General features: G+C 53.2%; 1 protein-coding gene across 1 annotated transcript; it reads left to right on the top strand.

Annotated features, from left to right (window-relative positions):
• The first annotated feature begins 1718 nt into the window (after positions 1 to 1718).
• PSME3 (proteasome activator subunit 3) lies at positions 1719 to 13634 on the top strand. The gene is made up of 11 exons (XM_074940491.1): positions 1719 to 1867; positions 5440 to 5472; positions 5893 to 5955; positions 6378 to 6482; positions 6785 to 6833; positions 7390 to 7502; positions 8148 to 8216; positions 8905 to 8972; positions 9141 to 9195; positions 11331 to 11417; positions 11968 to 13634. The coding sequence occupies exons 1-11, from the start codon at positions 1826 to 1828 to the stop codon at positions 12046 to 12048; spliced, it is 765 nt and encodes a 254-aa protein (XP_074796592.1). The 5' UTR covers positions 1719 to 1825; the 3' UTR covers positions 12049 to 13634.
• Positions 13635 to 15480: the final 1846 nt, after the last annotated feature.

Here is a 15480-nt window from a genome sequence, read left to right on the forward strand (position 1 = left end):
CGAGCGCGGAAACGGGCGCCGCGCCGGGACCCACGCGCCGCCCGCGTCACCGCCGGGCCCGCCCCGCGCAGGCAGGACGTGACGCCACCAGCCCGCAGGCAAGTCATGTCCCCGACTCCATTGCGCGGCCTGCAGCGCCCCTAGCGGGCAGGGGGACTAATGGGGGCCGCGGGGTGACGGCAACGGGGCAGGGGAGCCGGCTGGGGAAACCAGCAGCATGGCGGGGGGAGAGCCGGCAAGGGAGGGGGCATTGGGCAGGGGAGAGCCAGCAGGGGAGGGGGCATTGGGGGAAGCCAGCAAGGGAGGGGGCAGCGTGGCCAGGGGAGGGGGAGAAACCAGCAGGGGAGGGGGCAGTGGGGCAGGGGGTGAGCCAGCAGGGGAGGGGGCGAGCCAGCAGGAGAAGGGCAGTGGGCAGGGGAGAGCCAGCCGGGGAGGGGGCATTGGGGAGAGCCAGCCAGGGAGGGGGCAGCGTGGGGGTGCAGTGGGGTAGGGCTGGACCGTATTGTCAGAGCACCACCCTGGGTTCGGGGCCCCTGAAGGGCCGGTGTGCGGCTCCTGGGGGGCTGATGGTGCTCTCAGCAGCTCTTCACAGACCCTGCTCATCATTACAGCGATGGGCCCTGGCTCAGACCAACACCTTGGCATGCCATCAGAAACCGACCACGTCAGTGGGGGTGAACACGTCGGCACGGCCTCCGCACTTGGCCTGCCCTGACCAAAGGTTTCACACCCTTTGGAGGAGCCAGGTCCACAGTCGGGATCATTCCGACCGTGCCCACGGGTGAGTCCGCCAACGCGGGTCACCGGCCGGGGGAGCGGCTTGTTCGTCTCTCACACCCGAGGCATTTGCTGCCGGTGGAACAAGGGGCCAGTTACCCCCAGAGACGGGAATCCACCTATTGCCCCCCCCCCCGAGGTGCCCCCGTCTTCAGAGGGAAGGGACGGACAGCAGCTGAATCTGCCCCCCCGTGCGTCTGTCACCCATGCTCGGACGCTGGGGCATCTCCGTGCCCGTTTCCGAGCTCTGACGCCTGGCTGTTAATAAAGACTCCCTGCGAGACTCGCCCCCGGCCCCCCGGGCTGCGTCTCCCGCCCCGGGGGGCTCGGCTCGGCTGCGGGCTTGTTCGCCCCGGGGTCCGCCTTGCAGGGAGGGTCACCCGCTGGTGGCCGAAGCACGAGGCCGGCGGCGCTGCGCGGGGGGGGGGGTGCTCAGCGCCCCCCTCCCTGGCCCGTCGGGTTGCCAACCCTCCAGGACTGGCCTGGAGTTCCCCGGAAACGAAGGTTAATCTTTAGTGAGAGATGATGCCCTGTGCTGCAATCTCCAGGAACAGCTCCCACCGCAGCTGGTCACGCTGCGGCCGCCCAGCCCCACGCTGCCCCCCGGGCCCCAGGGCGGTCCTGGAAGATAAAACACAGACTTTATCAGGGCGAATCAAAGCGCCTGCTCCGCTACCCAACCAGGACCTACGGCTTCCAGTCTCGCGAGCGGCGTCGGCGCCAGGGGCATGACGTCAGGCGGGGGCCGGAAGCCGGGCGGGCGGGGAAAGGCTGAGGCCGCCATTTTTGTTCGCTCGCTCGCTCTTCTCCGCGGCCGGCGGGCGGGAGGAATTTCCGGTCAGGCTGGGGCCTTGCTCCGCGTGCGGCGCATGCGCGCCGGGAAGAATGGTCACGTGCGGAGGGCGAGCTCAGGGATTGGCGGAGGGTATTGTGAGGTCAGTTCCGGCGGCGGCGAAGCCGGTGGTTCGGGCGGGCGCGAGTGAGACCCCGAGCGAGAGCGAGACAAGGGGGCGCCCGGCCCGAGACCCCTCCCCGGCCCGGCCCCGCCATGGCCTCGCTGCTCAAGGTGGACCCGGAAGTGAAGCTAAAGGTAACGATGCCCCGGGGGCCCGCCCCTCCCCCACGGCCCGTATTCTCCCCCCCCCCACGTGCCCTCACGGCCCTGTCCCGCCCCCCCAGCTCATGCCCCCCCCCGCCCCCAGCCCCCCTCGTGGGGCCGCCCCTCCCCCTCGTGGGGTCGCCCCTCCCCCCACGGGTCCCCTCGTGGGGCCGCCCCTCCCCCCACCGTACACACGTGCTCTCCCGACAGCCGCTGCGGCCCGGGCTGGGGGGGGGAAGCTGCCGCCCCCGCGGAGCGGTTGAGGTCTCGGGCGGGGGCGGTGCGCGCCGTTGACCCTGAAGCCTACCGATGACACGTCAAACCTGCTGCTTGCCTCGTGGTGGCCCCCAGTTACCGCCGCAACAAGCCTGCGGTGCCTGCAAATCCCAGCCCGCCTGCTGCAGGGCGAGCCTCTCCCGGACCCCAGTACGTGGCGGTGCCCCTCGCTAGCTCCCCAGCCAGAGCTGGCGCTAAGCATAAGCAGACCGAGCCATTACATTGGGCCCTGAGCTGCTCAAGGGGGCCCCCATTTGCTTTTTTAGCGGGGGGGGGGGCAAATATTCCTGTTTAGGGTCCCCGGTGGGCTAGCACTGCCTCTGTCCCCAGCACGGCTGGATGCAGACAGCCGCACACTTGCAGCACACATGGCCGTAAAATACAGCTTAGTGGGTGGCCAAATGACTGACCCCGGGGGAGGGGCCGATTCACTGGCTGCATCCTTCTTGCTATATCTAATTCAATGCTGACCTTCCTTTTACTTGCCATGTCCCTGCCTGAGAATTTCCAGCCTGCTGCACCTGCCAGAGTCCCACAGAGCTTGGGTCACGCTTGCCCTGCAGTGTACAGGACCCTGAGGGGGCTACACATAAAAATTAGGCTGTGAAATTTTGTGCATTGAGTGCCATAGTTAGGTTGATCTAACCCTCAGTGTAGATGCAGCTAGGTCGACAGAAGAATTCCTCCATCATCAACCTAGCTACTTACCGCCTCTCAGGGAGCTGGATTAACAACATCAACCGAAAAACTCTTTCAGTCAAAGTAGAAAGTGTCTACACCACAATGTTATGGTGGCAGCGTAGATAGACCCTGAATATCAGCAACTCAGTGTCTGGGCAGGCTGCCCTGTTGCTCAGGATGGGTGGCCATGTGCCTTCGCTTGCTACTTTTTGTTTTTGCTTGGGAGATAATGGCAGCAGATGTTAAATGTCTTGCTGCTTTGTCCTGGAATTCACTCCTCTGAGGAGCAGCCTTTTAGGTGAGGTGCCTACGGTGTGGGAACGCTTGCCTAAGCCTGGGGATTGGGGGAGAATATTGGAGGGGGATTGTCACTGGGGTCACTTTTGTTGTAATTAACAGTCAGGTCTGTGGGGCCAGATCAGCCACGCAGTTATTGTTCATTGCACCTCTCAGATTGTAAATCTGGGCGCTCGTGCTGCACGGTCTGCTCTAGAATAGGTCTGAGTCTGCAAAACCCTTTGTCTGCTCCAAGTCACCCCCTTCTGCATTCAGAGAGGCTCTAGATTGTTCTCTGAAATACTTGTAAGGGCACCATCAACTTCAGATTTCACTCTGACTGCAACGTTTTGCACCTTCTATTGTCAGAGCAACACCTCAGGTTACAAAATGGAAATATTGGCATTTGTCCTGGTTTGTTTCCTTTGCTTGTTTGACTGTGCATAGTTGGTAGCACTGTTTCCCTGCTATAGTCAGGTTCCCTGTGTGTGCGTCAGTCACGTGGCAACATGAGAGTAAAATGTTTTTTTAAAAAAAACGAAAAGTGGTCGTCATACCCCAAATTGTCAAAGGGCTCAAGATCATGCGTAGGACCCCAAACCACTTCAATTTTAAATTGACTAGCCTTCAGGTTGGTGATGCCCCTTTCAATAACTAAACTGCACTTGTCTTCAGATTCTTGCCCTAGCTGTTACTCTGCAGTCCTGTGTTTTTGAGGCAGGGAATGTTGAGTTTCCAGTTCTTTGATGGCAACCAACAAATCCTCTCACCATTGGGGAGCATGCCCACGTCTCTCCCCAGAGAAAAGGACTGAATTGATGGGACCCTCACATGGGGTGAGAATAAGGGCAAAACATTTCAGTAACTGGTAGCGTTTACTGCTATGGCAACCATGGGCTTCTTATGCAAATTATCAGTTATGCCCACCCCTCCACCCCCTCAGTGAACAGTGAGAACTCTCACTATCATCCAGACCACAAGAGCAAAGGAAGTATAAAAACCCACTTGGCCTAAAGCTAAGCAAAAGGAATACATCTTGCAATGTGCATGCATGTGAGGTGGTGCAGTTACTCTGTTCTTCCACTGCCTCAGATAGGCAGTTGTTCCACTGCATTTCTGCTTTATGATAAATCAAGCCAGGCGTTAGGCATTTGAGCAAGTCAGCTTAACAGCCAGATAAAGGAGAAGGGTTCGGCAGCCATAACACTTGACAATGAGTATGTAGGGTGGCCCTGAGAAGTTTGGCTGGTGGCAGCCTCTGTTCCAATCCAGGAGTGCTCTGCAGATGTCACTAGCATAATGTGCATGTTTCTGAGGCTTCATGGGGACCTTCTTGAGTGCACTTCTTGACTTGTCGATCTAACAGCTGCAGCTTCAGCCTCTGGTTGTGCTTCACCTGCCACGGCGGCTTGCTGTGTTCTCCATCACCCATGGTAGCAGTGCAGGGATTGGGAATGTTAGACTTGCTGTCCCTGCACTGACAGCATGGGCTCTGTTTACTGAGGTTGCTGAGTCTAACAAACAGGGACTTTCCCTGTCCTGGGGTAACAGCTTCTGCCCGGAATATCGAGTCTGGAGGCCTTTCAGCAGTTGGTAATAATGACATCTTATAAAGCTCTGTCGTCTTTCCCATTAGCCTGGTGGGGAAGGTGTTGGAGAGACTGCTATGTGGCCACCCGCCCCTCTACAATATCATTCTCACCCTGGGTCTCCATTGTAAAGGGGCCACGTACCCTATGAGGAGGTTCTGTGTGCTTCAGGGCAAACTGGACCTAAATTCTGCATCAAGGTCCCCAAATTCTGGGCATTTAGGAGACTCTGGGAGCTTCACATACATTCTGAAAACCGGGTTTCTTATTGGATTCAATATGTCATGGCTAGGATGGGCGGGGCGGTGGCCCCACTACTTAATTTTAGGATAGAGTACAGTTTTTAATGCAGGCTCTGCATTTCCAGTTCTCTCACTGTCATCTTCATGCTTCCATGCAAGCCCATGAAGATGAGTAGGTCAGCTCACTCCTCTCTGCTGTTGTTTGAGGCTCTCTGCAGACAGGTAAATGGCCCTGGGTCAGTTACCTCCCATACTAGTTTTCAGGCTTTTCACTGGCCTTCAGGAATGTAACAATGTACACCTCTAAGAGAACTGGAATTTGGGTGCCCACCTCTGAGGCAGGGGATGAGTTCTGTAGCTGTGGAATGAATATGTAGGGCTTTGCCTCTGGGCCAGTGCCTGGCACACCTGGGCTGCTATATCAGGAAGAACTAAGGCTGGCTGTGAACTGTGTTGTTTCGGATCAGTTATTCTCAGCTGTTGTTTTCCTCTTTTCTAGGTTGACTCTTTCAGGGAGCGGATCACAAGTGAGGTAAGTGTCCACTCCCATCTCCCCAGAATGGCACGTGGGGGCAGAGTGAATGCCATGTTGGGATTCTAGCTTTCTGTTGGATTGTGCTATGATCTCTGAGGTGCAGCAGAACCTTTCTTTGCAGGCTCCTTGCTGGCACTCAGCCCTTCAGTCACTCACTGAGTGTGGAGAGTCTGTAGCTCTGTCTTCCAGAGCCTTGGCAGAGTGGAGGGCTGCCAAGACTCCTCCGCCTTCAGGTGGGAGAGTTTGATGCCCTCTGAGATTTTTTTCCCCCTGGCTTTGAACAGAGCTGTATGCTTGGCCTTTTGCAGTAGCCTTGGTTTCCACAGTGTCCTTGCCTGCTGGCTAAGTGCAGCTAAGAGGTGAGGGCAGCCTGGGGCGCTGCGCTCATGTAACCATCTGCTGTTCTTTCTCATTTAGGCTGAAGATTTGGTGGCGAATTTTTTCCCAAAGAAGTTGTTAGAACTTGATGGGTTCCTTAAGGTAAGATATGTGCTGTTACTTGGTTCCCCACTCGCTTCAGCATGCAATCCTGACCCTGGGGAAGAGTTGTCTTTAGTCAGAGCAGAGGGTAAAACAGAGGATAAAACGCTGAAAAGCAGTGTCCCAAACTTGCGTTATACCCATTTGAATGCCCTTAGCCCTAGACACTCAGCCCTGTGTCTCTTACGGACTGTGATAGTGTATGGAGTCCATCAGCTGGGCACTGGATTGAAACCTAACAAATTCTGTCCCAAACTGACAACCCATTTTCCTAGTCCTCTCGGTCCCATCTTCATACCTGCCTCTGTTCTCGCTTGCCTGGTGGCTGGATGAAACCTGAGGTCTGGAATCTCCCATTTCCTGGCGATTAACATGACGACAAAAGTTGTTAGATTTGTATGTGACTTCTTGCTGTTTTCCAGGAGCCCATCCTGAATATTCATGATCTCACCCAGATCCACTCAGACATGAACCTCCCTGTCCCTGACCCGATCCTTCTCACTAACAGCCACGATGGACTGGACGGGGTAAGATTCCTCCCTTGGCTACATTAATTAAACCTGCATGGCTTGCTGTGCATTCGGTTAGACTGTTCCCTGATAATGACAGGCTGCAGCCGCCCGTGAGCATGTGAGAACTGGTCTCTTCAGCCCGTGGATCCTGGCTGGAGGCAGTGCTGTGGTTTGCTCTGTAACCCGCCCCCGGTTGGAGGGGGAAGGCTGCTCTGACATCAGAACCCTCGAAGATGTTCTGTAAGGAATTTCCTCGCTGCTGTCACTCTTGGTCCCGGGTAGTTGGGGAGTAAAATGTTCTGTTGTGTGTATTTTAGCCAAATATGAAAAAGAGGAAGCTGGAAGACTGTGAAGAGACCTTCCAGGGTAAGAGTCCCCAAGTCTCTGTGCCGCTGCCTGCCCGCTGAGCCAGCGCTACGTGCCTAGGGGTATGAACCTGCACAAGCTCCACCTGCCCTCTCCCGACTGCCACTGCCCTACCCAGGCCTGTCCGTGCTTCCTCTTAAAAGCTGGGGCGTGTGACTGAGTCATGGAGGAGCCCGATAGTAGTTCTGCTGAGCCGAGCTTGGCCTCTCCCAAGAGACTGGAGTAGTGCTCATCAGAGCCGGCATGCTGATGGAGGGAGCAGGGTAGAGCCACATGGACCCCTTCATGGAAGGAAGGAGCTGTCAAGCCTCATGCTGCATCTAAACAGAGGCAGCTCCTACGTGTGGCTCAGGGAGCAGCTCCCTTTGCACCCTGTTTCTCCAGTTTGGGTTTCTTCCTGGGTCTTCTCTCTCCCCCTTCCCATATGGTAGTCTCTATAATAGCCTGTTAAATATCCCTGTCCCCAGGGCAACCCGGCGTGATTGGAACACGTGCAGAGCTGGCTGTCTCTGACTTGAGATGCTGTGAATAACTGACCTTTCCCCTCTGGCGCTAGGTACAAAAGTGTTTGTGATGCCCAATGGGATGCTGAAGAGTAACCAGCAGCTAGTGGACATCATTGAGAAAGTGAAACCGGAGATCAGGCTGCTGATTGAGAAGTGCAACACGGTGGGTGTGGGCCTGAGCATGGGGCTGGATGACGATCGGCCCCCAGACACCGCTGTCCGAATTCCTTCCCCATAGTGTCAGGGCTTCTCACTGACCCACAAAGAGCGAACTGGGCCTCCATCCTACCTATAGAATAAGGAAATGTAGGACACCGCCCCTCCCCCCGGCTTCTTGTGGTCTCTGAACAGGATGCTCCTCAAAGGGGCAGGTGCCGGCGCTGGCCAAGAGAAATGGCATTTCCCTCAAAAGTGCTTGGAGCTGCCCTGACTCCAGCTCCTGGAGCGGGCACTGTCACTGCAGCCCCCAGCTAGCTCCCTCCCGCTAGTCCTTTGCTCGGAAGGGCTTTGCATCTCTGTGATGTTGTACAGCACCAGGCACACCTGAGATACTTGCTGTGTGGGGCTTCAGTAAAATCGAGGGACAGAAGCTTCCCTTAATGCTTGGGTGGATGTCACGGGGTCCCAGGAGAGGTCAAGGTATCAGGCCTAGTCCCCAATCACCGCATGAGTCAGGCCCTGAGACAGTCTTGGGATGAGCTGCCCGAGCGAGAGTTTCTGAGGGCCCCCAATAAGAGGTTCTGGTTTAAAGGCAGGTCCCTCCAGTGCTGTCTGGACTCAGTCACAGTGTCACTTTCTGTCCCTCCAGGTCAAAATGTGGGTGCAGCTCCTGATCCCCAGGATAGAAGATGGAAACAACTTTGGCGTTTCTATTCAGGTAAGGCGACCCATGACATCGTGGCTCCTTTATGGGCCAGTGCCCCAGACACCAGGGCATCTTGGGCTCCTGAGGAGCCTTTCATTAGATCCACCTGGCTCTGCTTCCAAACAGCTCTCTTTGAGGGGTAGATTGGGCTAATTTTGGTCTTGAAACCTGAATCCTTCCCTGGCATCTGAGAGGCGGGAGGGGCAGAGAGTACCTAAAAGCATCACTTTGCTCAGAGGCCTGGGAGCCACACCATAGTCTTGCAAGACCCAGTAAAGCTGAGCCATGTTTGAGGGAGGCTGTGTGCTACAGGCAGCCTGCCCCACCCAGCACCCTAACCGGGCAGGATCAGGGTGGTTGTGTGAAGCTATTTGCATTGCTTTCTTCCCTGAATCTCCCTGGAACTTGGCTGCTGATCCTCTGAGCAAGGCAAACTAAATTCTTAAAGCTGCGTGGCTGGTGCAGGGGGTCATTGTGGCCAGGAACTTCTGGTTCCTGCTGGCTCCTATGTTCCTGTAACCTTCGCTAACTGACTGAGGCTTGAGACTTGCGTCTGATTCTACCCTGATGGGTAGATGGAGCAACTTTAAAGATGGCCAGAGACTGAGCTGCTTGACCCTGGGTGGCTGCACACGTGAGTGGGGTTGGAGGTTCTTGCTTCTGCTGTGAAGCTCACACTGCGTCCTTGGCTCCCTTGCAGGAGGAGACAGTGGCTGAGCTGCGGACTGTGGAGAGTGAGGCAGCTTCATATCTGGACCAGATTTCTAGGTAGGTGGAGGTGGGGAAGGGGTGGCTATGAGCTCTTCGATGGGTCCCTCCCTGGGGAGGCTGAGTGCATTTGGGTAAGGACTTGAGCCCCGTGGCTAAGGCAAGGTCTGAGAACACTGCTTTGCTATTTTCTGACTATTAAATCCACCCTCTTCCATTGCCTTCCAGATACTATATCACGAGGGCAAAGCTGGTTTCCAAAATAGCAAAATATCCTCACGTGGTAAGTGGAGCATCTCTTTGCTGAGCGTTTGGTGGGGTTGAAGAGAATTAATTGTCTTTCTGTTTCTGTGGATAGCCCTCTACTGGCTGTTTCTATCACTGACTCCTTTAAGTAGCAGCTGCCAGAGTCCTGTGGGGGCTGGGAGCCTGGAGGGCTGGCGGAGGGGCTCTGTGGTGGCTAGGAGCCCTGGGAGGGGAGCCTGCAGGGCTGGAAGGATCTGGCTTCTCTAGGGAAGGGAAAAACTGATAATAATATAAATCAGAAGTTAGGTATTGTAGAAAATCGATAAGGGATGCAAAGGGACACAAGGAGAAATCTATGGCCAGCAGAGTAAAGGACATTAAGGGGGAGTTTTAAAATATGAGGAACAAAAAGAACCCTCCAATGGTATTTGTCCAATACTAGATGGAGATGGTAGAATTATCAGTAATAATGCAGAAAAGGTGAAAATGGTCAATAAATTCTGTTCTACATTTGGGGGGAAAACAGAAGATACAGTCTCATCCTATGGTGATAACACTTTCCATTCTAGTAGTATCTTTGGAGGATGTTAAGCAGCAGTTACTAAAGACAGACATTTTGAAATCAGTAGGTCCAGATAACTTGCATCCAGGAGTTCTAAGAGCTGACTGAGGAGCTCACTGGACTGTTAATGTTGATTTTTTTTTGAATAAGTCTTGGAGCACTGAGGAAGTTCCAGAAGACTGGAAGAAAGCGAATGTTGTGCCAGTATATACAGGGTAAATGGGATTACCCAGGTAATGATAGGACATCAATCCCCGGCAAGACAATAGAGTGTCTGATATGGGATTTGATTACTAAAGAACTAAGGAATACATCAGTTATATGATCTATCAGCATGATTTTATGGAAAATAGATCCTTTCAAACTAACTTGGTATACTTTTTGTAAGATTACAAGTTTGGTTGATAAAGGGGATAGTGTTGATGTAATATACTTAGACTGCTGTAAGGTGTTTGACTTGGTACCGCACGACATTTTGATTACAAAACTAGAATGATATAAAATTAACATGGCCCACATTAAATGGATTAAAAACTGGCTAACTGATAGGTCTCAAAATGTAACTGTAAATGGGGAATTGTCATTGAGTGAGTCTGTTTCCAGTGGGATCCTGATGGGATCGGTTCTTGGCCCTATGCTATTGAAAATCTTTATCAATGACCTGGAAGAAAACACAAAGTTATCAGTGATAAAGTTTGCAATTGACGAAAATAGGGTGTGGTAAATAATTAAGAGGACAGGTCACTGATTCAGAGCGATTTAGATTGCTTGCTTGGTAAACGGGTGCAAGCAAACAATATCTGTTTTAATACAGATAAATGTACATCTGGGAACAAAGAATGTAGGGAAGCAGTGACCCAGAAAAAGGGGGTCATGGTGGATAATCAGCTGAACATGAGCTCCCGGTGTGATGCTGTGTTCAAAAGACCTAATGCAATCCTAGGATGCATAAGCAAGGGAATTTTGAATAGGAGCACAGAGGTAATTTTAACTCTGTGTTGGCACTGGTGCAACTGTTACCAGAATCCTGTGTCTAGTTGTGGGGTGCCCACAATTCAAGAAGGACGTTGATAAATTGGAGAGGGCTCAGAGAAGAGCCACAAGAATTATTAAAGGATTAGAAAACCTTCCTTATAGTGAGAGACTCAGAGTCCAATCTATTCAGTTTAACAAAGAGCAGGTTAAGGGGTGACTTGATCATAGCCTATACGTACCTACCTGGGGAACAAATATTTGATAATGGGCTCTTCAGTCTAGCAGAGGAAGGTCTAACATGATCCAATGGCTGGAAGCTGAAGCTAGACAAATTCAGACTGGAAATAAGGTGTGTGGTGTTAACTGTGGGAGTAACTAACCAGTGGAACAATTTCCTAGGGTCGTGGTGGATTCTCCATCACTGGAGGTTTTTCTAAAATGTCAGCTCTAGGAATTATTTGGGGACAAGTCTCTGGCCTGTGCTATACAGGGTGTCCTACTACATGATCACAGTGGCCCCTTTGTGCCCTTGAATGCATAAGGTTGAACAGGAGAGAGCCCCCTTGATGTCTGTAGAGGGAGGGGCAGCCTGGCTTTTAGGCTATTCACAGCCACATTCTCCCTTCTCTGTGTAGGAGGATTATCGCCGCACGGTGACAGAAATTGATGAGAAGGAATACATTAGTCTGCGCTTAATCATCTCTGAGCTGAGGAATCAATATGTGAGTGAGAGTTGGGACCCCAGCTCATATGTTCCCCTGTGGAGAAGCACCCTTGGATCAATCCCACCTCAGAGCCCTGAGAGGGAGCTGGCCTGGGCCTCTGCTTTCCCGTTGCTCTTAGCAAGCAGAGATCGCGGCAAGTTGCTGCCCTGGAGAGTCTGGTATTTCCCACCTCTGTACTGAGTGCAGGCAAGCCCAGGGGCATGCAGTTCATTGTGCTCTTTGCGGGAACCTTCCGACCCAACCTCTCTAGATGGCGTAGGCCGATCCTGGGCTCTGTTAACTAATTCACTCTCATTGGTGGGGCCAAAACATGCTGGTCTCTTCAGAGTGCAGACAGGCAAGGCCTTGCCTAAGAAGCTTACTGCTTGACATGAGACATGATGCGCTGAGTGAGGGCAAAGGCTGGTGTGGCGGGGAAGGGCCAAGGGGCTGTAACTAAGAGCAGCCATTACTCAGGTTAGGCCAGTGCTTATGGTGAGAGTGAAGTTAAGTCAAGTTGTGGACTTCCCCTCCTGATGTACATCCATGATCTCTCTCCTCTTTCCAGGTCACTTTGCATGATATGATCCTTAAAAACATCGAGAAGATCAAGAGGCCTCGGAGCAGCAACGCCGAGACTCTCTACTAAGTGTCAACGTTTGAACTTGAGAACTGTTCAGTCAACTAAAGACCGTCATTGCCTTGGTTTGTTACGTGACTATCGAGATGGGAAACTGGCTGGAAATAGTATTGCACTCGTAGTTAAACTCTAAAGAAACCCTCGCCTAGTTCTGTGATTGGTTTTGTTCAGGTCTCAGGAACTCTCCCTAATGTAGGAATTGGTATTGAGCAGGCCACTGCCATGGGACATGCAGGCTACTGAGAGTGAGCAGCTGCCAGGTAGGAATGCTCCTCCAAGCCTTTCTTCCTACTTAGGTGGGAATTGGATGAGACACCAAGCCCCGGGGTTCTCCCCTTTCCCCCCCCGCCATCTGTCAGCTGCAGGGTTTCCTTGGGGTCCCTGGGAATGGAGGAGATGCAGTGTCTTCAACACTAGACTGAGTCCACAGAGTGTGTGCTGGCTGCGAGAAGCCGGCTGCTTCTCAGTGCCATCTCTGAGTGAGCCCTCTGCTGCCAGTCGTTTTATGCGTGTTAACTGTAAGGCTGGGAGGAGGTGCCCCTTCGGAGCAGGCAGCTCCCCTAGGCCAGGCTGCAGCCACACTCAGCAAAGTGCCACTGAGAGATTTTTAGGTTCGAACAAACCAGGAAAGAGCTATCTTAAGTTAGATCCCACCCCATTTGTCCCTCTCCCTTGTGAAATGCAGCTAGATCAATGCAGAGGGCTATGTGGCGCACCTGTCACTAGAGCCGGTTGCCACCAGCTACGTCCCACTGGGCTGGCGGGTTCGGAGCCCGGGTAGCTTTTGCTCCTATGTAGCTTTCCTCTTGGCTCTACAAAAGCAGTTGTCCTGGTTAAAATCAATGTTGTTCTCCTTCAGCGTGAGGCATTTCTGTCCAGAATGAAGTTAGGGAGAGGCCCGAGCTCAAATTTTGAAGTCCTCATAGTCTCCAATAATGCTAAGGAATTAGCAGGTTGTGATGCACAGTCCCCTGCCGAGTGTATTTGGGGGGCAGGGTTTGGCAGGCTGGCTGCGATGGCTGATCTGTTGGGATGAGGATGGCCAGAAGCAGCCACAGCAGATCAGTCTCAAAACCCTGCACCCCATGAAAAGTACCTCGATTCCTTCTCCTGTGCCCAGGAGCTCCTCTAAGGCCACTGGAACGTTTCATGGTCCATTGCAAACCCCGTGGGAAACGGTCAGTTGCGTTGTCAGTTTTTGTATGTGTGGGAAATGGGCTCATGATGCTGCAGGCTCCTTCTACATTTTCTTATTTATGGTATTTTTACTTCACACCCTCTTTCAGGGGAATGCTGGGTCAGTTGGTCCTGGACCCCTGAAGCTTCCATGGGTCTCACTGTCACACTTGTAACTTCTTGTGCAGTAGCCTTATAGTAGTTAGTTGTGAGAAGTGGAATGAACGTCCTCTCCTTCCCTCTTGCGTTCTGTTGCTTTTGTTTCTTCTTCTGTGCTGAAGAGCCACGTTTTCTCTTGCTGGTTTCCCAGGGGTTGCTCTGAGCGTGGAGGGCCCCCTGGCCCTTTCGATAGACTCCTTTGTTGTTGTTTGTAGTAAGTCCAATTTTCGTCTTCCCGTTAATAAATATTCAGTAACAAACCAACTGCGTCTTAGCTGCTGCCTGGGAGCAGCACCTTCACTGTGTGTTTCTTTGTACTGATTCCTTTTTATTTGTTGGACTGTTCAACTTTCCTTGCCAGATTAACGTATGTAAAACTTTTACCATGTCAAGAAATTAAAATACAGGTACTTTGAATTCTTAAGTAGGACCCTTGTGTGATGCTGCGTTGTCAGACATGCTCTGTCGGTGGCTATGCCTCGCCTCTGTCCCAGTCTGGCCATGCCTCTCTCATGTCCACTCGCTCCACCCTTGTGCTGTATCCATCACCGTGTCCTTCACCATGTGTCCAGACAATCGTCTGCTGCTGTGGGGTTCCAGCAGCATCCAGCAACTTAGTACCAAGGCCCCATGTCCTTACACTGCCCGTTACTCACTCCTGCGCGGAGCAAATGGGAGTTGCTAGAATCATTTGGAATAAAATGGGCCACTGGGGACCAGGGACTGGGATAAGGGAGCCTCCAACTCTAGGCAGCTGGTGCCTGGAGCTTCTTCCTTGGGTCCTGGCTGCAGCTCTGTGTAGTGGGTGTCTCCCACATCAGGGTTGTCAGTCTCAGTGGTGAGGGCTGGATGGACTAGGCCTGCATGTGGGAGAAGCTGGCACTGCTGCCTGCTGTTTTAGGGCTAGAGTGCAGGCTCCAGGGCTCTCACCTGGCCCCTTGCACTAGGCTAGAGCTGGAGACCAAAGGAGGAAAGATACGGGCCAATTGCAAAGCTCAGCAGCAGTGCCCAGGCTGGCAGAGTCTGCCACGCCATGGTTTTCTCATTCCACTTCCTGCTCTGAGTTCAAAGCTACTATGGTCTCAGAACACTGACCTCATCTTTTCTTTTTCATCCCTTGCCTCATTTCCGGCTAGCAGCTCCATCCTGGGGCTAGAGACCTGCTCCTCCGCATTAGTCTGCACGCGCGCTCCCAGCTCCACCACATTCTCCAATGGCAACCGATGGTTTCCAAGCTTCCTCTCCCATGAGCTTGAGCTCTGAGGGAGGATTGAAATCTCCCCCTTAATGCTGTCTCCTTACTGCCCTAGAGCCAGGCTCTCCCCTGGGTTAATGGAACTTGCCACACACTCCACTCCAGTGTGGTGTCAGGTATTCGCAGTCCTCTTAACCCCCTGGACTGGGTGAAGGGGGGACTTAGACAGTTGATGCTGAGGATCTGAGGTAGTTAAGGCTGCTTGATCTGGGCAGGGGTCTGTTCTGTACAGAAGCCATCCTCAAGCACACACTGAGGGGTTCCCTGTCTGGAGCCAACAGCCACTAGATGATGATCTTGCTCCAGCCACCGAACCATGGTGCTCCCGCCCCGAGCAGCTGGCTCCTGTGAGAGCACACTGGATCTCATCACAAATCTTAGGAACCACTGAGGAATGTGAGAACTTCTGGATAAGTCTGAGTTTCCTGCTGCCCGTGAGGCCCCCTCCACTGCGCTTCCTGTGGTGTGGGAAATGCCAAAGGCCTACTCAAGCCAGGCCCCCTTCGCAACAGGAGCGAAGGACTGTGGCTTAAAATAAAATTCCTTTGTTTGCTGTGAGGCCGCAGGAGCTGGGGGTCAGCATGGATTGACGCTGAAAGAACCTGATGTGGCACTGTGTGAAAAGCACCCGCTCCTCACTACCACAGAAATAAGCACTGGTGGATCTTAGTAGCTGGTCCAGCTGCAAAGCCAGGGGAACGGGCTGCTTGTGTCAAAGCTGGAGCAGCTTCCTGGGCGTTCACCCTCTAGCTGGGAGTAGCTCTTTTGCTGTGCTCACAAGGAAGCTGGTAACATGTTGCTAGGGCCTGAACTCATGAGTATGTGGGGAAACTCACCTAGGTTACCTAGGT

Source organism: Natator depressus, chromosome 27 (genome assembly GCF_965152275.1).
Source record: "Natator depressus isolate rNatDep1 chromosome 27, rNatDep2.hap1, whole genome shotgun sequence".
NCBI lineage: Eukaryota > Metazoa > Chordata > Testudines > Cheloniidae > Natator > Natator depressus.